The following is a 25489-nucleotide window of genomic DNA, read 5'->3' on the forward strand; positions in this document are numbered from 1 at the left end:
ACTCAATCTGTCCACAAGGTAAAAAAAAGAAAGAAAGAAAGAAAGAAAAAAAGCTCTTTGCTATTCTGAGGAAAATAATACATGAGTTGAAAATTCTTAAGAGTTAAATGGTTAATTACAGCTGCATTTGTGAATAGAAAGTTGCTAAACCCACATTTATGCAGCAATAACACCATGGAAGCCTTGAGACCTATTTGGTTCTTATAAAACTACCTACAGGCCACACACTAAATGCAGCACTACAGTTCTTGTTTCATTTAACAGGTAGTTTTGTGACTGTGAATCTTCTAAATATGAATTGAGTTATGGAAAGCTGATCTACACACCATTACTTAGCTATCTGTCAGTCACAATGCAGATCTAATCTTTATTAGCTCTCTGCAGAAGTGTCCAAGACTGACCACAAATTCCAGAAGTGACATAATGGTTTGTCATGGAAATGTGGTTTTCATAGTCTTGAAGATTTAGAAACCAGGACTCCAAAAAAAGAGACTACTTTGACAAATAACTACTCTAGTGTGGGTTGTTCTGCTACAATTCTTAGGGAGGAAGGTATCCTAGAAACAATCATAAAAATAGATGGATCTTGGGTGATCCCTATGCTTTTTCTCATTTATCTTCCTCTTGCTTTTTTTGAACAAAGGCTTAAAGGAACCATGAAAATAATAAAAATTGGTATATAATGAGGGTATTATTTTTCCCACTGGCATGAACTCGTAGGTCAAATGGAAACATACTGACAGCAGTTGAGATGTTTAAACAGAAAAACTGATGGCAACAGTCCATTTCTTAAAGAAAACTGCTGACTGCTTCCTGACTGTGTCAATTCTTGCCACCCAGCTCATCAAGGTATATTTGGTTTCAAAGGAATCAGCACCACCTCATGCCAAACCTAAAAAAGAGAATCTAAGAAAAAACCTCTAAGGGGCTTTGAAAATTAAAAACTATAATAATGCAAAATACATGCATCTGGGGATTAAAAGCCTTCAAAGTTCTCAGAGCAAGAACTGCAGATCCATTTGTGTCTCTCCAAACTTCTAAAGTAAGTCCATGGCCATTTTCACTCACCTCAAGTTCTCTTTTTTAAAGAATGCTGCTAAGTCGCTTTAGTCGTGTCCGACTCTGTGCGACCCCATAGACGGCAGCCCACTAGGCTCCCTCATCCCTGGGATTCTCTAGGCAAGAATACTGGAGTGGGTTGCCATTTCCTTCTCCAATGCATGAAAGTGAAAAGTCAAAGTGAAGTCACTCTGTCGTGTCTGACTCTTAGCGACCCCATGGACTGCAACCTACCAGGCTTCTCTGTCCATGGGATTTTCCAGGCAAGAGTACTGGAATGGGGTGCCACTGCCTTCTCCATTTTTAAAGAATACAGCTTTAATGGGATTTACTAGGTGGCAATAGTGGTAAACAACCCATCTGCCATTGCAGGAGACATAAGAGACGTGGGTTCAATCCCTGGATAAGAAAGATCCCCTGGAGTAGGAACTGGCAATCCACTCCAATAGTCTTGCCTGGAGAATCCCATGGACAGAGGAGACTAAGGAAATACAGTCAATAGGGTTGCAAAAAGTCAGACATGACTGAAATGACTTAGCACACACTCACAGCTTTAATATTTCCCCTCTGTTCCATGCAAATATTGCTAAAAACTGCTGAATTTTTAATGATGAAAAATCAGAAAGAGAAATTAAGGAAACAATCCCATTTATCATCACATCAAAAATAATAAAATGCCTAGGAATAAATTTACCTAAGGAGACAAAAGACTTGTACTACAAAAACTCTAATATGCTGATAAAAGAAATTAAAAATAACAAGAGTAGATGGAAAGATATACCATTTTACTGGATTGGGAGAATCAGTATTGTCAAAATGACTATATTACTCAAGACAAACTACAGATTAAAGGCAATCCTTATCAAACTATCAATGGCATTTTTCAATGAGCTAGAACAAAAAAATTACAATTTGTATGAAAATACAAAAGATACCAAATAGCCAAAGGAATCCTGAGAAGGAAACATAGAGCTAGAACAATCACGTTCCCAGACTGCAGACTGTACTACAAAGATAGTCATCAAAGCAATATGGCACTAGCACAAAAGCAGAAATACAGATCAACAGAACAGGATATAAAACCACATGTGTGTGTGCACGTTAAGTCGCTTCAGTCATGTCTGACTCTTTGCAACCCTATGGACTGTAGCCCACAAGCCTCCTCTGTCCATGAGATTCTCCAGACAAGAATACGGGAGTGAATTGCCATGCCCTCCTCCAGGATCCCCAACCCAGGGATCAAATGTGTATCTCCTGCAACACAGGTGGATTTTTTACTGCTGAGCCACTAGGGAATCCCCTAGAAAACCACTTACCTATGGTCATCTGCTGCTGCTAAGTTGCTTCAGTCGTGTCTGACTCTGTGCAACCCCGTAGACGGCAGCCCACAAGGCTTCCCTGTCCCTGGGATTCTCCAGGCAAGAAGACTGGAGTGGGTTGCCATTTCCTTCTCTAATTCATGAAAGTGAAAAGTGAAAGTGAAGTCACTCAGTCATGTCCAACTCTTAGTGACCCCATGGACTGCAGCCCACCAGGCTCCTCTTGTCCATGGGATTTTCCAGGCAAGAGTACTGAATTGGGATGCCATTGCCTTCTCCGACCTATGGTCAACTAATCTATGACAAATGAGGCAAGAATATCTAACGGAGAAAAGAGAGTCTTTTCAATAAGTTGTGCTGGGAAAACTGGACAGCTACATGTAAAAGAATGAAATTAGAACATTCTCTAACACCATACATAAAAATAAACTCAATATGGATTAAACATCTAAATGTAAGACCAAATACTATAAAACTCTAGAGGAAAACATAGGTAGAGTACACTGACATAAATCACATCAATATATTTTGGATCTGTCTCCTAAAGTAATGAAAATGAAAACAAAAATAAACAAATGGGACCTAATTAAAAGTCTTTGCATAGCAAAGAAAACTATCAATTTAACAAAAAGACAACCCACAGGTTGGGATAAAATATTTCCAAACAAAGAAACTGATAAGGGATTAATCTCTAAAACATAAAAACAGCTCAATCAAAAAACATCTAAAAATGAATATAAGATCTAAGTAGACATTTCTCTAAAGAAGATATACAGATGGTCAAGAGGTACATGAAAAAAATGCTCAACATTGCTAAATATAAGAGAAATTCAAATCAAAATTACAATGAGGTTATCACCTCATACCAGTAAGACTGTCATCATCAAAAAGTCTACAAACAATAAATGCTGGAGAGGATGTAGAGAAAAGGGAATCCTCCTATACCACTGGTAGGGATACAAATTGGTACAACCAATAGAAAGAACAGTATGAAGGGTTCTTTAAAAACTGAAAATAAAACTCCCATATATAAGATCCAGTAATCCCAACCCTAGCACATATCTGGAGAAAAATCATAATTCAAAAAGAAACATGCACCCCAATGTTCTTTAAAGCACTATCTACAAAAGTCAAGACATGGAAGCAACCTATATGTCCACTGACAGAGAAATGGATCAAGAAGATGTGGTACATACATACTATGAAATATTACTCATCCATAAAAAATAATGAAGTAATATCATTTTCAGCAACATGGATAGACCTAGAAATTATTATATTAAGTAAAATCAAGTCAGAGAGAGAAAGACAAGTATCAGATGATATTACTTACATGTGGAATCTTAAAAAAAAAAAGATACAATTAAACTTATTTACAAAATAGACTCACAGACTTCAAAACCAAACTTATAGTTATAAAAGGGAAAAGGTAGGGAGAGGGATTAATTAGGAGTTGGGATTAACATATACACTTTACTGTATATAAAATAGATAATCAACAAGGACCTACTAAATAGCATAAGGAACTCTACTCAATATTCTGTAATAACCTATATGGAAAAAGAATCTTTAAAAGAATGGGTATAACTGAATTGTTTTGCTGTACTTCCATTTTGAGTTTGTACATGGTCAAAGCTATGGTTTTTCCAGTTGTCATGTATGGATGTGAGAGTTGGACCATAAAGAAGGCTGAGCACCAAAGAATTGAAGCTTTTGAACTGTGATGTTGGAGAAGACTCTTGAGAGTCCCTTGGACTGCAAGGAGATAAAACTAGTCAATCCAAAAGGAAATCAACCCTGAATATTCAATGGAAGGACTGATGTTAAAGATCCAATACTTCAGCTACCTGATGAGAAGTGCTGACTCATTGATAAAGGCCCTGATGCTGGGAAAGATTGAAGTCAGGAGGGGAAGGGGATGACAGAGGATGGGATGGTTGGATGGCATCACCGACTTGATGGACATGAGTTTGAGCAAGCTCTGGGATATGAAGAAGGATAGGGAAGCCTGGCGTGCTGCAGTCCATGGGGTCACAAAAAGTGGGACAGACTGCGCAACTGAAAAACAACACCTGAAACAAACACAATATTGTACATCAACTATCCTGTTATATAAAATAAAAATTAAATTAAAAAGTATTAAATAAAAAAACAAAAAAGTGTTGGATTTTTGAAATCAGATAAATCTGCCAACTTGAATGTAAATGTCCCCTTGTAGATGCTTTTATAGGTGTATTTTATATCTGATGTTCTGCTAGTTGACAGATGTACTACACTCCTAATTAATATCCTGGAGATTCAGGCTATAATGTTTATATAAAAACAATGAAATAATATTCATCAACAGCTGAGAAGACATAAATGAAAACGTTCACTAATCAAAAGACATTTTAAAATGAGACTTATTATCTTAGAATATCTTTTTATACTACCATATTTTCATTTTTACCTGAGACTTTTAAAATTAATAAAATAATAAAGTTTATTTTTTTAACAGTTTCAGGTGAACAAAATTGAGTTAAAGTACAGAGATTTCCCAATAATCCCTGTCCCCCTCAACATGCATAGCCTCTTAGCCTCTCCCGCTATCAACATTCCTCACTAGAGTGGTACTTTTGTGTTTTCACAACTTATGAACCTTCATTGACATATATCATACAAATCATAATATAAACCATAGCTTACATTATTTCACTCATGGTGTTGCACAGTCTATGAATTAGAATGTGATCAATCATTACGGCATCATACAGAGTATTTACAGTGCTCTAAAAATCCTCTGTGCTCTGCCTATTCATCCTTTCTCGCAACCACTGGCAACCACTAATCTTTTTATTGTCTCTGAAGTTCTGCCTTCCTTAGAATACCGTATAGTTGAAATCACATAGTGCGTAGCTTTTCACATTGTCATAAAGGCTTTACTTGACTTACTTCATTGAATTCTCACAAAATAAGTATGCTATTATATCCATGTTCCTAATGAGAAATTTGAAGTTGAGTGACGCTAAATAAGTGATATTGAAGTCAGGATTCTTTTGATTCTATATTCTTTCCCACTACATTAGTCTATACTACCTTCTAAAATGCATATAACTTTTTATCATTAAACGCAGCACATAACTTTCTACTTAAATTAGTTTCCAAATACGGCCAGCTAATTAATAGGCAAGCTTTCTGGAATTCTCACATAAATGAGAATTCACACACATACATAATACATACACAAATTAATAAAATTAGTAGAAAAATCTTACAATTTAATGTAATAAATTTTTAAGACTATAATGTAATTTTTGAGGATTTAATGTAAGAAAATTATAAGAATTTTTAAATAGTAATTTAAAATATTTGGATGTTAAATACTATAAAATACTGATGAAAAAACACAAAGATAGCATAAATAATGGGAGATATATATCATCTTAATGAACTGGAAGAACCAATATTATCAAGATGTCAGTTCTTTGTGTACTGATCTATATTCAATGCAATTTCAATCTTAAACCCAGCAACAGTTTTGTAGGTATTGAAGGGATTGTATACATTTATAAAAATAAGGGATTTAGCATTTTATACATAAAGACAAAGGAAGTAAAGTAGCTGGAACCCTTTTTTTTTTTAAGAACTGTGTTAGAGGACTCACAACACCTGACTTCAAGACTTACTATAAAGTTGTAATTTTAAAGACACTGGGGTATTGGTGAAAGGTAGACACATAGAGCAATGGAATGGAATAGATAAGCTGGAGGTATACCCACAATACAGGTCAACTGATATTTAACAAAAGACCAAATATGATTCAATGGAGAAATTATGCTGAAAAAGCTAGGCATCCATATACCATAAGTAATAACCCTTTCCCCCTACCTTGCACCTTATACAAAAATTAACTCAAAATGGGATCAAAACTCAAGTGTAAAAACTAAACATTATAAAACTTATTCAAGAAAATATATAAGAAAATCTTTGTAACTCTGGGTAAAATAAAAACTTTATACAAAAGTTTCTTATAAAAAACACAAAATCAAGATCCACGTTTACTAATATTGATAGCTATGACTTTATTAGAATTTTAAAGTTCTGCCTTAAAGAAGATACTATGAAGATATTACAAAGACAAAGAACAGATATAACAGAAAACATTTATAAATATAAATAACACATAAATCACAAAAATACCAAAGGATTTGTAGTCAAATATATATATATATATATATATATATATATTTAAAACAGCACAAAAAAAGTAAATAACTCAATTTAAAAAAATAGGGAAAATATTTGAACAGGCACATTGCTAAATAAAATATACAGTTGGAAAAAAAAAACATACAATAATATTCAGAGAAGTTGGCATTAAAAATGCAATTAAAGTCAACTATATTTGAAAAGACATAATAATTATATTCTGGAGAAGGCAATGGCACCCCACTCCAGTACTCTTGCCTGGAAAATCCCATGGACGGAGGAGCCTGGTAGGCTGCAGTCCATGGGATCGCGAAGAGTCGGACACAACTGAGCGACTTCACTTTCAATTTTCCTTTCATGCATTGGAGAAGGAAATGGCAATCCACTCCAGTGTTCTTGCCTGGAGAATCTCAGGGATGGGGGTGCCTCGTGGGCTGCCGTCTATGGGGTCACACAGAGTCAGACACGACTGAAGCGACTTAGCAATAATTATATTCTCAGATGAATGACCTTATGTTGGAAAATATTAAGCAGTACACACAAACTTACCCAACCTATTATAGCTAATAATTAAGTTTGGCAAAGTTTCAGGATGCAAGGTCAATTCACATAAAATACTGCATTTCAATATACTGCAAAAAAAAATCTAAAAATAAAAATAAGAAACAATAACATGTATAATATTGAATGGCAAACCACTTCAGTATTCTTGGCTTGAGAACCCCATGAACAGTATGAAAAGGCAAAATGACAGGATACTGAAAGAGGAACTCCAAAGGTTGGTAGGTGCCCAGTATGCTACTGGAGATCAGTGGAGAAATAACTCCAGAAAGAATGAAGGGATGGAGCCAAAGCAAAAACAATACCCAGTTGTGGACGTGACTGGTGATAGAAGCAAGGTCCGAAGCTGTAAAGAGCAATAATGCATAGGACCTGAAATGTTAGGTCCAAGAGTCAAGGCAAATTGGAAGTGGTCAAAGAGGAGATGGCAAGAGTGAACGTCGACATTCTAGGAATCAGCAAACTAAAATGGACTAGAATGGGTGAGTTTAACTCAGATGGCCATTATATATACTACTATGGGCAGGAATCCCTTAGAAGAAATGGAGTAGCCATCATGGTCAACAAAACAGTCCTCTTGAGAAACCTGCCTCTTGAGAAACCTGTATGCAGGTCAGGAAGCAACAGTTAGAACTGGACATGGAACAACAGACTGGTTCCAAATAGGAAAAGGAGTACATCAAGGCTGTATACTGTCACCCTGCTTATTTAACTTTTATGCCGAGTACGTCATGAGAAACACTGGGCTGGAAGAAGCACAAACTGGAATCAAGATTGCAGGGAGAAATATCAATAACCTCAGATATGCAGATGACACCACCCTTATGGCAGAAAGTGAAGAGGAACTAAAAAGCCTCTTGATGAAAGTGAAAGTGGAGAGTGAAAAAGTTGGCTTAAAGCTCAACATTCAGAAAACTGAGATCATGGCATCTGGTCCCATCACTTCATGGCAAATAGATGGGCAAACAGTGGAAACAGTGTCAGACTTTATTTTTGGGGCTCCAAAATCATTGCAGATGGTGACTGCAGCCATGAAATTATTTTTTTTTTATTTTATTTTATTTTTAAACTTTACATAATTGTATTAGTTTTGCCAAATATCAAAATGAATCCACCACAGGTATACATGTGTTCCCCATCCTGAACCCTCCTCCCTCCTCCCTCCCCATACCATCCCTCTGGGTCGTCCCAGTGCACTAGCCCCAAGCATCCAGTATCGTGCATCGAACCTGGACTGGCAATTTGTTTCACACATGATATTTTACATGTTTCAATGCCATTCTCCCAAATCTTCCCACCCTCTCCCTCTCCCACAGAGTCCATAAGACTGTTCTATACATCAGTGTCTCTTTTGCTGTCTCGTACACAGGGTTATTGTTACCATCTTTCTAAATTCCATATATATGCGTTAGTATACTGTATTGGTGTTTTTCTTTCTGGCTTACTTCACTCTGTTTAATAGGCTCCAGTTTCATCCACCTCATTAGAACTGATTCAAATGTATTCTTTTTAATGGCTGAGTAATACTCCATTGTGTATATGTACCACAGCTTTCTTATCCATTCATCTGCTGATGGACATCTAGGTTGCTTCCATGTCCTGGCTATTATAAACAGTGTGCAGCCATGAAATTAAAAGATGCTTACTCCTTGGAAGGAAAGTTATGACCAACCTAGATAGCATATTCAAAAGCAGAGACATTACTTTACCGACAAAGGTCTGTCTAGACAAGGCTATGGTTTATCCAGTGGTCATGTATGGATGTGAGAGTTGGACTGTGAAGAAGGCTGAGCACTGAAGAATTGATGCTTTTGAACTGCGGTCTTGGAGAAGACTCTTCAGAGTTCCTTGGACTGCAAGGAGATCCAACCAGTCCATTCTAAAGGAGATCAGTCTTGGGTGTTCTTTGGAAGGACTGATACAAAAGCTGAAACTCTAATACTTTGGCCACCTCATGAGAAAAGTTGACTCATTGGAAAAGACTCTGATGCTGGGAGGGATTGGCAGAAGGAGGAGAAGGGGATGACAGAAGATGAGATGGCTGGATGACATCACCGACTCGATGGACATGAGTTTGAGTAAACTCTGGGAGTTGGTGATGGACAGGAAGGCCTGACGTGCTGCGATTCATGGGGTTGCAAAGAGTTGGACACAACTGAGAGACTGAACTGAATTGAACTGAACATGTATAATAGCATCAAAAGGAACAAAATGCTAGGAATAACTAAAGAAGTGTGAATTTATATGCTGAAAACTACAAAAATTTGTTGAAATAAATTATAGCTGCTGCTAAGTCACTTCAGTTGTGTCCAACTCCGTGCAACCCCATAGATAGCAGCCCACGAGGCTTCCCCATCCCTGGGATTCTCCAGGCAAGAACACTGGAGTGGGTTGCCATTTCCATCTCCAATGCATGAAAGTGAAAAGTGAAAGTGAAGACACTCAGTCGTATCTGACTCTTAGCAACCCCATGGACTGCAGCCTACCAGGCTCCTCCGTCCATGGGATTTTTCCAGGCAAGAGTAATGGAGTGGGTTGCCATTGCCTTCTAATCTAAGTAAATGGAAAGACATTTCACATTTATGGATCAGGAGACTTAATATTGTTAAAATTGTAAAGATGGTAATATGCACCAATTAATCTATAGATTCAACACAATCCCTATCAAAATTCCATGTATTTTTTTTCTCAGGAATTTTATACTTATCCCACAATTCATATGGAAATTCAGAGGACTCATAATATCCAAAACTATATTGAAAAAGAAAGAACACAATGGGAGGTGGACTCACATTTTCTGATTTTAAAACTTATAACAAAGCTACATCAGTTAAGACAGAGTGGCACTAATAATAGACATATAGATCAATGGAATAGAACTGAGTCAAGAAATAAATACTCATATTTACAGTCTATTGATTTACAGGGTTCAATTAGAAGATAGTAGCCTTTTCAACAAATGATTCTGGAATTAATGAATTTGTTATTGTTAGCAATTGCTAAGTCATGTCTGACTCTTACTCGACCCCATGGACTACAGGCTTTCAGGCTCCTCTGTCCAAGGGATCTTCTCAACCCAGGGATCAAACCTCCATCTCCTGTATTGCAGACAAATTCGTTATCACTGAGAAACCAGGAGACTGCAAAAAACTAATAATATTAGATTTTTCTTGTATATGCAATACAATAAGTGAAAGTTAACTCAAAGTTAATCTAATACATAAATGTAAATGTATAAAACTCCTAGAATAAAACATAAGTGCAAATCTTCATAATTTTTAATTAGTCAATGGTTTCTTATATATGAAGCCAAATACACAAAGAACAAAATAAAAAAAGAGGTCAATAGAACTTTGTCAATATTTAAAACTTTTGACTATCAGATGCAGACACATCTTGATTACTCAAATGAAGGAGACCCATAGAATATACCAAAGAATGGATAATTCTCAAGCCATTCAAAAAGTAATACAATGATGGATAAAAATGATAAGGCATGAACTCTTGGTTAATTAAAATTTTTGCTTAATAAAAAAATAGAAAAAAAACTTAAAAAAGACAACAACAACAAAGGGTACCATCAAGAAATGAAAAGACAACACACAAAATAGAAGAAAACTTTGCAAATTACATATCCAATAAGGGACTTGCCTCTAGAATATAGAAAGAACTGCTGCTGCTAAGTCGCTTCAGTCGTGTCTGACTCTGTGCGACCCCAGAGACGGCAGCCCGTCAGGCTCCACAGTCCCTGGAATTCTCCAGGCAAGAATACTGGAGTGGGTTGCCATTTCCTTCTCCAATGCATGAAAGTGAAAAGTGAAAGTGAAGTTGCTCAGTCGTGTCCGACTCTTAGCGACCCCATGGACTGCAGCCTACCAAGCTCCTCCATCCATGGGATTTTCCAGGCAAGAGTACTGGAGTAGGGTGCTATTGCCTTCTCCGATAGAAAGAACTACTATATCTCAATAATAAAAAGATAACAATCCAATTTGCAAAATGAGTCAAAGACTTAAACTAATATTTACCTAGAAAAGATATACAAGTAGGCAATAAGCAAATGAAATTACATAACATAATTTGCCAGGGGGGAATTGCAAATCAAAGCAACAATGAGATATATCCAGTAGGATGACTATAATCAAAGGCAAACAATAAGTGTGGACAAGGATGAGTAGAACTGAAACCCTCACACATTGCTGGTAGGAATAAAATGGTAGAGCCTGGTACCACTAGAAAAGGATCTGGCAGTTTCTCAAATGGTTAATACAGGATTATCACCTGTGGTAAATATAGGTTTATCACATGACCCAGGAATTCCACTGTTAGGTATGTACCCAAGAAAAATAAAAACATATGCCCACACAAAAACCTGTATAAAAATGTTCATCAGAATTACAAATAATAGCCAAAAGGTGGAAAGAGCTCAGTGCCCAACAATTTATGAATAAACAAATAAATCATGATATACCCACACACAGAATTAGCCATAACAGGGAATGAAGTGCTGCTGCCTGCTACACATGATGAAACTTGAAAACATTATGCTGAGTGAAAGAAGCCAGTCACAAAAGACCACATGTTGTTTGATTCCACTTATACATAGCATCAAGAATAGGCAAATCTACAGAGCCAGAAAGTAACTTAGTGATTATCTAGTTTAGGTGGGATAAAAATGCTTTAAAATTGATTGTGATGGTTGCACAATCTGAATATTCTAAAAATCACTAGAATGTATATAATTTAATAGGTACATTATAAAGAATTAGATCTTTATAATTTTATCATAAAAATGATATTCAACATCATGAGTAATTAGGGAAATGCAAATTAAAAATTATTATAAAATATAAAAAGAATTATATACCGTAGAATGACAAAACAAAAAATTTGACAATACCAAGTACTGGCCAGGATATGGAGCAACTGGAAATTGTACACATTGCTGGAGGGAAGGCAAAATTGCCATTTTAGAAAAAAAAGTTTTGACAGTTTCTTATTACGTTAAACATGCAGGTACCATATAACTCCCTGTACCATATAAGAAATCTGCACTGCTATTTCTGAGAAGTTAATGGGCCAGTCCAATCCTATCTCTAAACTACCCCTCTTTCTATTTCTCCTTTGCCTAATTTGACTTTTTTTTTTTTCAGACAGTTTATTTATTTAAATTCTTCACAGCCTGGCATGTGGGATCTTACCTCCCCGGCCAGGGATTAAACCTGTGCCCCCTGAATTGGAAGTGCAGAGCTTAACCACTGGACTACCAGGGAAGCCCCTAATCTGACTTTTAAACAAAAAATCCTTTTACGTTGACAGCTTAGAAGTCAGTTCTCCAAAAATGTAATGTTTTTATCCTAAACCTACCCAATAACCATAAATGTCCTAATAGAACCCAGTAGTTCATCCACATAATTTATCACAACCATACACAATTACCATTTACTGCCTCCTTGACGATAAGCTCCAATAGAGCAAAGTCTATCTTTTTCTGTCTGTGATAGAACCCACAGCACCAGCACAGCTCATGCCTTAAAAAATAATTGTCTGAGGATAGATCTTTTTGCAAACATAATGCCAACTCTTTAGACATGATGTTGCTAGCAAAGGAAAATTAAAACAACTAGATGTTCTCCTTTGACACAATGAATAATAATTTGACTATAGCTATAGTCGTAGTGAAAGAGTGAGAAGGAGAGTTTAAGTGAAAGAAAGATAAGGGAAGGAGAAAGAGAATGTGTAGCAGTCATTTAACAGACTGATTCAAACCACAAAATTCAAACCCTCTAAAGATGTTCTGCTTTTCTTTTGGAACTCCATGCATAATTTCACAAAACTGTCAAAGAATGATCTAGAAAACCCAAGTCTCTTTTCATGTTCCTTATACTATAGACAAAGTGATCAAAGGAATGCAAAGTAAATTTGACTCAATTTTCAGTAATGGGAGCATTTTTTAAAAAGCATCAAATATAACACTTCCTTTTGCAGAAAGTGTCAGGCTAACTGATTTCTTATAAAAGAAACGTGTTGAACATACACAAGTTATAGCTTTAACTGAGTTTAACATACATATGAAATGCCCTTTGGCAAGATCCCCCTTTATGTCTCCCCATTTCTACCCTAGAATTGCTTCCAAGCAACAGAGATGATAAGAGGAAATCTTATCTTGTCTGAGCTCTTAACCCTTTTCAATTTACCTCCTATTTCAAAGATTAACTACTAGAGGAAAGAAAATTGAAATGAACCCACTTCCCTAAACCAACTTCTTTCCATATTTTACTACCTAGCTTCAATACCCAATTCTTAACATCAGGACATTCTCCAGATATTATCTACATTTCCTACAAAAATACATCTTGCTAAAGCTTGTCTTTCAAAACTTGACCTCAGAGCAGAGACTGAAAATCTACTGGTCTCTGGCATTATGTATTGGCACAAATGATGAAATTCTAGTTTTGCTTTAATTTTGTTTTAAAGTGATTCAGTTGTCTACACCTAGAAATTAAAGAATTTTACATTAAAATCTGTATTTCACGGTTCTTTTAAAAAATTATAATGTCAGAATCCCTGGTCTGCATTTATGCATAGCAATATCTGACCAAAGATGAGTGAGGCCAGTCATTTACATTAGGTTTATCTCCTCCATTTCATCAGAGGCCCATCCCACGGAACCCTTACATTCATTACTAACTTGTCCTCTACTGTAAACATTTGAATTTTCTGCCCCTACCTTAGTGATGCTCTGCACCACAAGGCTGTAAAGGGACTAAGTAAAGCGGGCACCTCTAAATGCATCTTTAGGTTAGGAAGAATACTTCTAATACAGTGCTCTGCAAGTTTTAATTTAATAGGCTTTTGTGGACTAAGAATGCTAAACAGTGTAAATAACACTGATTATAAGTCAAAATATATTTCAAGTTCTGGAAAATCACCTTACAGATGAACTAGCTGTAGTGATCTCATTTAGGTCTTATATCCTAGACTGACCACAAAGCTAAATAGTTAACCAAGAGTTAGGAAGAACACCTGAATGCAGAAGTATTTCACGAGTGTAAACGTATGCTTCTGACTTTCTGCTTCTCTAGCTAAGGAAGGCGGAGTAAGATTAGAGATTCTTAGGAAAAAAAAAAAAAATGAAGTCAACTCTTGGAACTTTTGCAACTTGATCCACTTACTGGCAGGTCTCTCATATGAAAGACATTCAGAAGGGTTTCTGCTCTCACCATCAAGGAATTAAATGAGTAAAACTTGGGTTCACTTTCTATTTTTAGATTTATTGTGTTACCTTTATTCCTTTAATCCCTGCCATTGATAAAACCAAGTTGATTCCCTACTCTGCCATTTATTAGATGTGTGATATTAGGCTAGTTGCTTCATTTCTTTCAGCTACAGTTTCCTTATCAGCAAAATGGTAATAAAATATCTCTCTCAATCATATTGTCAGCATTAATATGAGGTAATGAGTATAAAGTGCTTTGCATGACGTTGGTACAGATTACTAATATAATTTATTTTCCTTTATTTTCTTCCCTTTTTTTTCTCTTCTTATTACTAAAAAAAAAGTAACTTGCATCCTATGAAATCCATAAAATAACCACCCTTCCAATACTTTATTTAACTTCATCCAAGTTATCTATGCATAAAAAACAAGCAGACAAAAGAAACCTCTTCTTTCTGGTTTCTAGAATTTTAAATGTCAGTAAAAGATTATTTAATCCTTTGTTTTGCATCTACGGATAATTAAATTGAATTCCATAGAGGCTAATTAATTTGCTAAAATCACCTAAGCAGGTGAGTCAAACCCATACATTTTAAAACACACAAGATAAAAATGAAACCAGTTTTAAACAGCAGGAATCTGTATAAATGACCTCTATAGATCACATTGTAGGGACTCTCTCTATTTCTTTTTAATTGAGTGGAATAGTGAATTGATTAAAAGAAACAGGTTATCTCCAACTTGCATAATCAGACTGTTGATTCAAAAAAAAGAAAATTTTGGTGGCTTCTAGGTCTCACATTATTCATCAGTAATTGTCAGCAAGTTTGCTTGTTAACTTTTGGCCAAATAGAGTCATGGAGAGTAATATGCGGAAGTTTTCAGTATCAGAAGTTTTGTATTAATTAATTATACACCAAAATATTGCGTACACAATTTCAGCACAAGATATTTTTGCACATGCCTATTTTTTCGCCTGTTAATATTCCTGAAGAACACTCATATCTGTATCTGGAAGTTGTACACAAACATTCAACAACTACAGTATATTTGAAATTACCTTATAAAATGAATTTTCTAAAAGGAAATTTTCATTGCTCATCGGGATTTTGGAGATTCAAGTAAGCTCTTTCCAGATAAGATTTTTGGGAAAAAAAAAAAAAATGTCAAAGAGAGGAAAGGGAAGAAACACCAAATAATACTGTCCACATTATGTGGCATTTTAATGTGTCAACTTTTTCAATCTTACTATTATCTTCACTTTACAATGGGGCATGTCATTTGAATGCAGAGTTCCAAAGAATAGGAACGAGAGATAAGAAAGCCTTTTTCAGAGTTCAATGCAAAAAAAATAGAGGAAAACAATAGAATGGGAAAGACTAGAGATCTCTTCAAGAAAATTAGAGATACCAAAGGAACATTTCATGCAAAGATGGGCACAATAAAGGACAGAAATGGTATGGACCTAACAGAAACAGAAGATATTAAGAAGAGGCGGCAAGTATACACAGAAGAATTATCCAAAAAAGATCTTCATGACCCACATAACCATGATGGTGTGATCATTCACCTAGAGCCAGACATCCTGCAATGTGAAGTCAAGTGGTCCTTAGGAAGCATCACTAGGAACAAAGCTAGTGGAGGTGATGGAATTCCAGTTGAGCTATTTCAAATCCTAAAAGATGATACTGTGAAAGTGCTGCACTCCATATGCCAGCAAATTTGGAAAACTCGGCAGTGGCCACAGGACTGGAAAAGATCAGTTTTCACTCCAATCCCAAAGAAAGGCAATGCCAAAGAATACTCAAACTACCACACAATTGCACTCATCTCACACGCTAGCAAAGTAATGCTCAAAATTTTCCAAGACAGACTTCAACAGTATGTAAACTGTGAACTTCCAGACGTTCAAGTGGGATTTAGAAAAAGCAGAGGAATCAGAGACCAAACTGCCAACATCTCTTGGATCACCGAAAAAGCAAGAGAATACCAGAAAAACATCTACTTCTGCTTTATTGACTACGACAAAGCCTTTGACTGTGTGGATCACAAAATGTGGAAAATTCTGAAAGAGATGGGAATTCCAGACCACCTGATCTGCCTCCTGAGAAATCTGTATGCAGGTCAGGAAGCAACAGTTAGAATTGGACATGGAATAACAGACTGGTTCCAAATTGGGAAAGGAGTACATCAAGGCTATATATTGTCACCCTGCTTATTTAACTTATATGCGGAGTGCATTATGAGAAACGGTGGGCTGGATGAAGCACAAGCTGGAATCAAGATTGCCGGGAGAAATATTAATAACCTCATATATGCAGATGACACCACCCTTATGGCAGAAAGTGAAGAGGAACTAAAAAGCCTCTTGATGAAAGTGAAAGAGGAGAGTGAAAAAGTTGGCTTAAAGCTTAACATTCAGAAAACTAAGATCAAGGCATCTGGTCCCATCACTTCATGGCAAATAGATGGGAAAACAATGGAAACAGTGACAGACTTTATTTTTGGGGGCTCAAAATCACTGAAGATGGTGATTGCAGCCATGAAATTAAAAGACACTTGCTCCTTGGGATAAAAGCTATGACCAACCTAGACAGCATATGAAAAAGCTAAGATATTGCTTTGCAACAACGGTCCATCTAGTCAACACTGGTTTTTCCAGTAGTCATGTACGGATGTGAGAGTTTGACTATAAAGAAGCTGAGCATTGAAGAATTGATGCTTTTGAACTGTGGTGTTGGAAAAGCCTCTTGAGAGTCCCTTGGACCACAAAGAGATTCAACCAGTCCATCCTAAAGGAAATCAGTCCTGAATATTCATTGGAAGGACTGATGTTGAAGCTAAAACTCCAACACTTTGACCACCTAATGTGAAGAGCTAACTAACTGGAAAAGACCCTGATGCTGGGCAAGATAGAAGGCAGGAGGAGAAGGGGACGACAGAGGATGAGATGGTTGGATGGCATCACCGACACTATGGACATGAGTTTGAGTGAACTCTGTGAGTTGGTGATGGACGGGGAGGCCTGGCATGCTGCAGTCCTTGTAGTCATTAAGAGTAGGACACAACTGAGCGGCTGAACTGAACTGAATGCCTTTCACAGGTCAGATATGAGATACTGAGCAACTTTCCAAAGAACATCAAGAAAGTCTTCATATTCCACTTTTTACTAGTAAGTCATACTGTTACAATCTTTACAGATTTCCTAGGATTAATGGACTTTCAACTACTTTTTTATACACTAATTAACTCAACAATGATTTATTGAATGTTTTACTACCCTTATTATATGGCTAGTAAAGACAGGCCTTAAGTGTAAATATACACCAGATTTCTAAGACGTAGTACAAAAAAGATGTCTCATCAATAGTTTTTTATATTAATTACATATCAAAATAATAATATTTTGACTGTACTGGATTAAATAAAGCATCATTAAAATTAGTTTACCTGTTTATTTTTAGAATGCCTACTAGGAAATTTAAAATTATGTATGTGGCCGGGCTTCTATTTCTATTGGATACCATTAAAAGTCCTGAGATATTTGCTTGTCTGTTCCAATTTCATCATAACAACTAAGTTTCTTCTTTCTCTTTAATGTATGATAATAAATTAGGTTTTAGATGCACTCATTTTTAAATGACAGTTTATGTTCATGAGATTTGAATCAATTATTAAGGGTAGAAGTTTTTAAGTTTGGATGCAAAATTGCCCCTATACAATATGACTTCCCTTTAGAGCCTCCCCTGGTGACAAGCAACTTGCTGGATCCAGTTCTATAAGATGAAATCTAATTTCTTCACCCTGGCATTCAAATATTCAAGGCTATTCATGAACTACCACTAACTCACTTTCCACTACCAATTTAACAATCTAGATTTCATTTCTGCTATATTCTTCAACACAGGGATGAGAATTGTGCCTTTATTTATGCCGTATCTCCACTCAGAGTTCTAGTTTTTCAAATCCAAATCCTGACTAGTTTTCAAGGCTTTATGTAAATATTGCTAACTTCATGTTGAATTTCCAAACTAATCTCACATTATTTTTTTCTCCTTTTAATTCCAAAACACTATATTCCATTTAAATATACCTGTATTTGTTATGGAAAGTCTATGACTTATCTCTAATTGTCTAACCTTTCCCTATATTCCAAAGATCATGAATAGAAAATTAATAAAAAAACCTCTAAAATATGGAAAGGTCACTCACCATGATTTCAGGATAGGCTTTCAAGAATCAAGTTTAGCTAAAAGAAGGTTACAATGCTGAGCAGTTTCTAATCCAGGGAGTGGGCAGTCACACCTGTGTGCTCTATTCTATATAAGCAAAAACATTTCTGACTTAGCTATAATATCCCCTCACCACCAAAAGAGGAGAGCTGCCAAGATGCTCACTGAGAACAGTTGTTAGTTTGTGTACAAGTGTAAATATCAGTTTGTTCTTTTTCTTTTCTTCTTGAGGGGTGGAAAGGAGGAAGAATGGGATAGGACTCTAAAAGACTGATTTATTTATATCCAAACATATCCTTATTTTATAACAGATGATCCGTTAAAGCATTGTGTGACATTTGAACAGCATTCTGTCAAAATGCAACAATATTAGTAGAGCTGATAGCAATGAGCATTCTTGCAAACAGCAAGAGTCCCCTCTAAAGTCTTTTCTCTTGGCACTGGGGCTTTGCTAAATCTGGCTTGCCATTTTGTGAGTGGGAACAATCAGCTTTGTAGGTTGGAGGGAAGTATTATAATTAAATGTCCACCCACTTTTTCCTTTTTGATGAAAGGCTCCCATGACTTACTAAAATAAGGTACATCAAGACAGATGAATTTTTGATGAATAAGTCAAAGCACTGACGAAGCTGGCTTTTCACATAAAGAAACTTCACTAATTCACAGGAATTTTTTAGGCCTAGATTATTAACACTGTCATGCTTAATAATAATTAATATGATAATTTCCATGGAACAAACAGGAGATTTTACCATTCAATTGGTAGCAAGTGCAGTGTTCAGCATGATTTACTTGTTGAAAACAAATAGTAATACAACCAAAAAAAATTATGGTGGAATTTTTAAGATTTAATTTTAGAGAAATATTAAATAATAGCCATTATATAAACAATGCCTTTATTTAATATATAATAGTATGGTTTTGAATAATAGTTATATTACCACATTAAAGTTACAAACTGTATCTTTGAAGTGGGCAAAAGTCTTAAATGATGTTATCAAATTGCTACAAATTCCTTCTGAAGGAGATCTGGAGCAGGGTTTCTAATGTCTGGTTTTGATAATTATTAGCAAAGGCACTGGCTATTATCACTGTGAAGTATTATTTTAAAGCATCCTTGTACAATAGAGTAGAAAGGGATGCTACTAAATAATTGGGATCAGGTGTATATCTCAAGTCCAGTTACCAGAACTCTTCAGTCAACTTTTTATAGAGAAAGAAGACTGCATTGGTGTTAGGAATGTGTTTCTTCATTCAAGACAGATATATTGAGAACTAGCTTATAGACTTGGCTATTAGAGGAGGTTAAAGCGATAAGAAATAAAATCCTTACTCTCAAGAATTACTGAATAGTTTTATTTTTAAAAGTAAAATTAGTATTTTAAACTTCCTGTTTAATAGTATGATTGGTGGCAGCCAGTAGAGTTAATGGTGCCCTAAGACATCATCTCATGCAAAGAGTTGACTCATTGGAAAAGACTCTGATGCTGGGAGGGATTGGGGGCAGGAGGAGAAGGGGATGACAGAGGATGAGATGGCTGAATGGCATCACTGACTCAATGGACATGAGTTTGAGTGAACTCCAGGAGATGGTGATGGACAGGGAGGCCTGGCGTGCTGCAATTCATGGGGTCGCAAAGAGTCGGACACGACTGAGCGACTGAACTGAACTGAAACTTGCTAAATAATAAAATAGACATGACTTCACTAGAGAATGAGAATGTTTAGGCCTAATTTATTGGTCACTCTGCTTCTCATTCCTATTTCTTTATCCAATGCTCTGAATATTTTTTGTTTTCTACATATTTCCCGTAGAATTTCTTACCATTTTGTGTTTTTTTTTTTCTTTGTGTTCAGTTCTACATTTTTACTATTCCTTTCATAGAAGTCACAAGTTAACCATTATCTAAAGCATTCCTTTAAACAGCATGGAGTTTTTCTCCAAAGATCTGACAGGAATTCTTTAAAAATGGACTTTTTTTTCTTCACATTTACGACTTCCCTCAACAAGTTCACGTTTAGATTGCAGACTTCTCTGACAGAGTTGAGGTATCAAAACCGAGACAGACTGAAAATAGTTTTTTCCTGAAGTCATTCAGATTCTAAGACTTTTGCCCTCCTATGTCAGATAACCCAGCTTGGAAATAAGATGGGTATATGCGCATGTCTGTATAGGGGCAGTGGTAAGGAAAAAGGAGGTGGTAAGACTGGTAAGCAATCTATACAAAGTGAACTCACAATATCCTCTGAAAATGATATATTTGAGCTGTCTTATGTACTCAGACTCTGTCCCAGACACTTCTGTCTCAATGTTTGTAGTAAATTAATGATGATTTTCTCTGTTGCTTTGGTTAGACAGCTCCTTTCAAAAAAAGAATTTTCCCAGAAGATAAATGCAGTGCTCCTTCCTCCCCCTCCAACTCCTTGGTATATACAACCCAGTGTTCAAGCAGTATACTTAAAAACCATTTTCATTTTCTTCTATGTCTTTATCTCTTAGAAAGGTAAGAGTATCTCTCTTGTAATGTGTCAGATCTTACAATTTTAGAAACTGGTAGTGACCTTGGTAGTTATCTTGTTTAACCTTCTCTTTACAGCTGAAGCAAATGAAGCCCTGAGGAGAGAAGTGTAGATTAAAGGTGGTCACAAATATTCTGCTACTCCTTCCAGCCAGAGATGGAGTCTCATGCCCCCTCCTATCCCCTTGTGTTTGGTCAGGCCCTGTGACGGCTTCAGTCAATAAACTACCGTGGAAACTGCACTCTATCAAGTTCTGGGCCCAGACATTAAGGGAATGTCAGCTCTACTTCCTGTTTCTGACTTGCTCTTGGGACTTCTCATCTCAGAACCTAGAAATTATGCTGCAAGACGCTGAAGCCACAATGGAAAGGCTATATATTGGTTTGTGCTCCAGTCAACAACCACAGCTAAGCTCCCAGCTGACAGATAGCATGCACTTTCAAATTTGTGAATGTACCATCTTGGATGTCTAGCCTAGTCAAACATTTGAAGGGCTTCATCTCCAACCAACAGTTGACAACAAGAACATGAGAGACCCTACGTAAGAACTGCCCAGTCAACAAGAAAATCAATAAGAGAATAATCATAAATAATAAATTACTGTTTTAAAGCACTAAGTTTGAGGATGTTTGTTAAGTAGTAAAAGCTTATTGGAACTGAAGGCAAGTTTCTAAGTAATACCAGAATGAGAACTGGAACATTCCAAAGCCAACATAACCTCATTATAATGTGTTAAGGGAACAAAGAGAGTTGAATAAGACCCATTCTCCATCCGTCAGTAACTCAAAATTCCAAAAATCTGTTATTGTTTCATATTCACATTAAATATAGAATTTTCAAAATCCTTAAATTTTAAAATAGATTCTTAGGGCTCTATCTACAGAATAATAAACTATCATTTTGTAATAAAATTAAGGTAGTATTCTCAAGGGTCCTGGAAGGCAGCATCTTCCTAATAAGTTTTATGAAAGAGTACTTTAGGTAAATTGATTTGGGGAAAATTTAACTTAAAGAGATCTATTTATATCTGGATTTTTCAGAAATGTAAAATCTCCACAAAGACAAATAGAACTTTTTTCCCCAAAACTGTGTGATCAAGGAGTCCTTCACTGAGCACCTTAAGAGAGTTATGTCTCATTAGAAACTAAACTGAAAATAGGAGTAACGATGAAATATTAGCAGAAACCAACTTTTACTCTCAGAATTTTTCACTAAAAAGTTACTTTCATAAATTAATGTTCCTTCAGCTTAGAAAACACATTTCTAGACAAAAGGTTTATGATTCATAGGGACAGCATTTAGTTTGGTGCCTTTAATGACTTGCTCCTTCTGTTCTGCTCTCTTTTAATTTTGAACATTTTCCTGTGGGAATAGTTAATAAATATTTGAGGAATGAGTACAAGAAGGAATATATAAATAACTAATAAGCAATTGACTGGATTAGTTAAATGCAAGCAAACCTGGAACTCAGCTTTGACTCTTCATTAGCTTGGTCTGGGTTTTGTCCTTTATTTCCACATAAGGCCAATGGGAATTAGATCAGCTGCCCTGTTCTCATAGAATTCTTAGGAACTTCAAACATTTCAAAGTTGGAGGTAAGGCAGTTTTAGGGCTGAAATTATCTTAGTAACCACCTATTTATCCACTCCTTTCATTTTCTAAATGTGAGGATTGGGGTGCAGAATGTTTATAGTGGAAGTGCTAGTTACATGGAAACTTCCTTCCCAGCAGATCCACATTAAAAATGTTGGGAAAGTCTTTCACCTTCGTAAATATTGTGTAGAATGCTGTGTTTCTAATTCAAGTGGTGACTATTTCTAATACAAATTTGATAAGCAATTTGGGCCCCCAAACACATGTTCCACCACAGAGTTCATGGCCTATATGGGAAGGTTCTGGCAATCATAACATTTAATAATCAGCACAGCATGGGCACTGACAATGAGTCTAGACACAAGCCAAAATCAACTGGTAGAGTCATACTAATGGGTACTAGTTCAGTATGAGAATCAGTTCAACCACATTTCCCCCTTTCTGCCACTGGTTCCTGGGCTTGTGAGTACTCTCACTTTTTTACTGGTGTTGGGCATTCTTCCACTCGACTTTCTCTTATACCATGACTGCAATACTGATGCCCATAATATGGCAGATTTCATTATCTGTCTTCTAGGAATTTCCCAGCACTTCATAGCTCCTTCATATGCCAACCCACCTCCCAAAACATGGGGTATGTCTCCAGTTTCCAAGCAGAAGAGGATTATAGTTTTATTATCATCTCCTCTTGCTTCTACTGGGACATGGACCAATCCACTATCTCTTCTTAATTACTCTGGGTTTCTCTATCCCTGTATATCCTACATTCTACAGTCATGTTTCATAGTTGAATATGATTTGAAAGGCTGAGGAGTAACATAATCATGAAAAGATGAGAAACAATAAAATGGCATGAGAGAGAGCATCTAATACTTTTAAAGTAGATTCATTTTGATGTTTGGCAAAACTAATACAATTATGTAAAGTTTAAAAATAAAATAAAATTAAAAAAAAAAGAATATGAAGAAAATATTTGTAATGATAAAAGCCATGTTAACCAGATTTTGTGTGCGTGTGTGTGTAGCTCTGAAAAGAAAATGTATTAAGAAAATATATTCATCATATTTTCACAATTCTAAATAAAATGTTCCTTTCCAAGCCACTGGGAATAGTTCATACAATTTGAGATACATACCTTCATATTACTTTGGCCCATCTCTCTTTCATTTGCTGTAAATGGTCAAAAGTTTGTATTTGAGCTCAGTTCAGCTATAAATGCAGAATGAGAGCCCTATTCTCCTGGATTTAGAGTAGTTATAATTTCAGCGCACTTACCTCTACAAGCCTGCTGGTGTGTTCACGGAATATTGCAGCATATTCTTTTATTTCCTTTTCCCGGCCATTCTTGGCAGCTTCAATGAGAACCAGAAGTGGGACTGTTGTATCCAAAAAGGAGTCTGACACATGATCTATGATAGCCTTACGGAGCTGAGGAGAAGTAAAAAATTCAGTTTTTTTTCCACCCCAGGAAATGGTTCATATTATTTCATATTTTTACAATCTCAGTAATTACAAAATTCCTTTTATATATTTTTGCACAGTCTTTTAAAATCATAATATTTAAGACTGTGTATGAATGTCACTTACAAAGCTGAAACAAGGTAAATATCCAAGAAAAAAAAATATTGAACAATAGCTTTCTTGCTCTCAAAAATTACTATTTTTTTCTTAAACTGTACTTAGCCTAGAGGTCAAATTATAAGTGACAGTACTCCATTTTTCCCTCAAAGAAATTGCACTCTTATAATGTTTATGCATGTGTACAAACAACATGGTACAGCATGTATTTTCATAATTACAAAATTATAAAATGTTTTCTGCCTTGTAGGAAGAACTCATGATAAATTTTGATTAGCTAAATTGTAGACTTCAAGGTAATTAAACCAAGTTAGATCACTGATTATGCCAGTTGATAACAGATTAATAGAGCAAGGAGAATAATAAATGAGTTTTGATGTCCAATTTTCTTTGTTTGCATTAATTGTTCTTGCCCTCACACCTTAAATTATTAAACAAGTATAACATTCTGCTACAATTAGTTCTTTTAAATTAGATTATGTGTAAGCTTATAAATGACAATCAGGCAATTATTCTGCTCAGCAGATATTTTCTGAAATTTAAAACTAAGTTGGAAAAATAATGCATTATATTTATATAATATTGAGTTTTTAAGGATCACAATATCTTGAATGTTTCATTAACAATGGCAATGAGTATGAATGGGTCCAAAGTTTTTGGTCAATTCCTTCACTTAATTTAATAACCTATGTAATAAAACAAAGATATGAATAGCTATCAGACAGAATCTATAATTTGCCTTCTGTGAAAATTACATTTTAGTATATATTTTAAAACCAGGAGATACTTATTCTAGTTTTAGATTACATGAGAATTAATATACTTTCAAGAGGTTGAGTGATGTAGCTACATGGAAAAACAAAACAAAACACTGTCTCTCTTCCTTTAGCAATGATAGGATATATCCATAATAGTTACAGATTTGGGGGCAGAAAATACCTTCCTCTAAGATAGTGGTGCTTTCTCAGAAGAACTGTGAAATTTTATGGCTATCAACAATTTCACAAAGGCAATAGGAAGATCCCCAAGGAAAGATTCTGCATAGCATGCAGACAAGTAAATCACTAACGGCAACTAATTAACATTTACTGAGCAGTTACTTCCACAGGATGTAGAGTGCTAAGTGTTTCCAGGAGAGGGAAAGACCTTAAGTGAATGAGCTGTTTGATGTCCACAAAGAGTAGACCAGTGAAGTCAGACAACAGATAAGTTAGGAGTTAGCT

At 35.7% G+C, this 25489-nt stretch overlaps 1 protein-coding gene across 20 annotated transcripts in view; it reads right to left on the reverse strand.

Annotated features, from left to right (window-relative positions):
• CTNNA3 (catenin alpha 3) overlaps window positions 1-25489 on the reverse strand; it is a 1911430-nt gene that overhangs the window by 871299 nt on the left and 1014642 nt on the right. For all 20 annotated transcript variants that reach the window (XM_055590589.1, XM_055590598.1, XM_055590586.1 and 17 more), the window contains one exon: window positions 23964-24116. In XM_055590589.1, the coding sequence (XP_055446564.1) occupies window positions 23964-24116 (153 nt within the window). The remainder of the gene's footprint in view (window positions 1-23963; window positions 24117-25489) is intronic.

The sequence above is a fragment of the Bubalus kerabau genome, chromosome 1, assembly GCF_029407905.1.
Source record: "Bubalus kerabau isolate K-KA32 ecotype Philippines breed swamp buffalo chromosome 1, PCC_UOA_SB_1v2, whole genome shotgun sequence".
NCBI classification, from domain to species: Eukaryota; Metazoa; Chordata; class Mammalia; order Artiodactyla; family Bovidae; genus Bubalus; species Bubalus kerabau.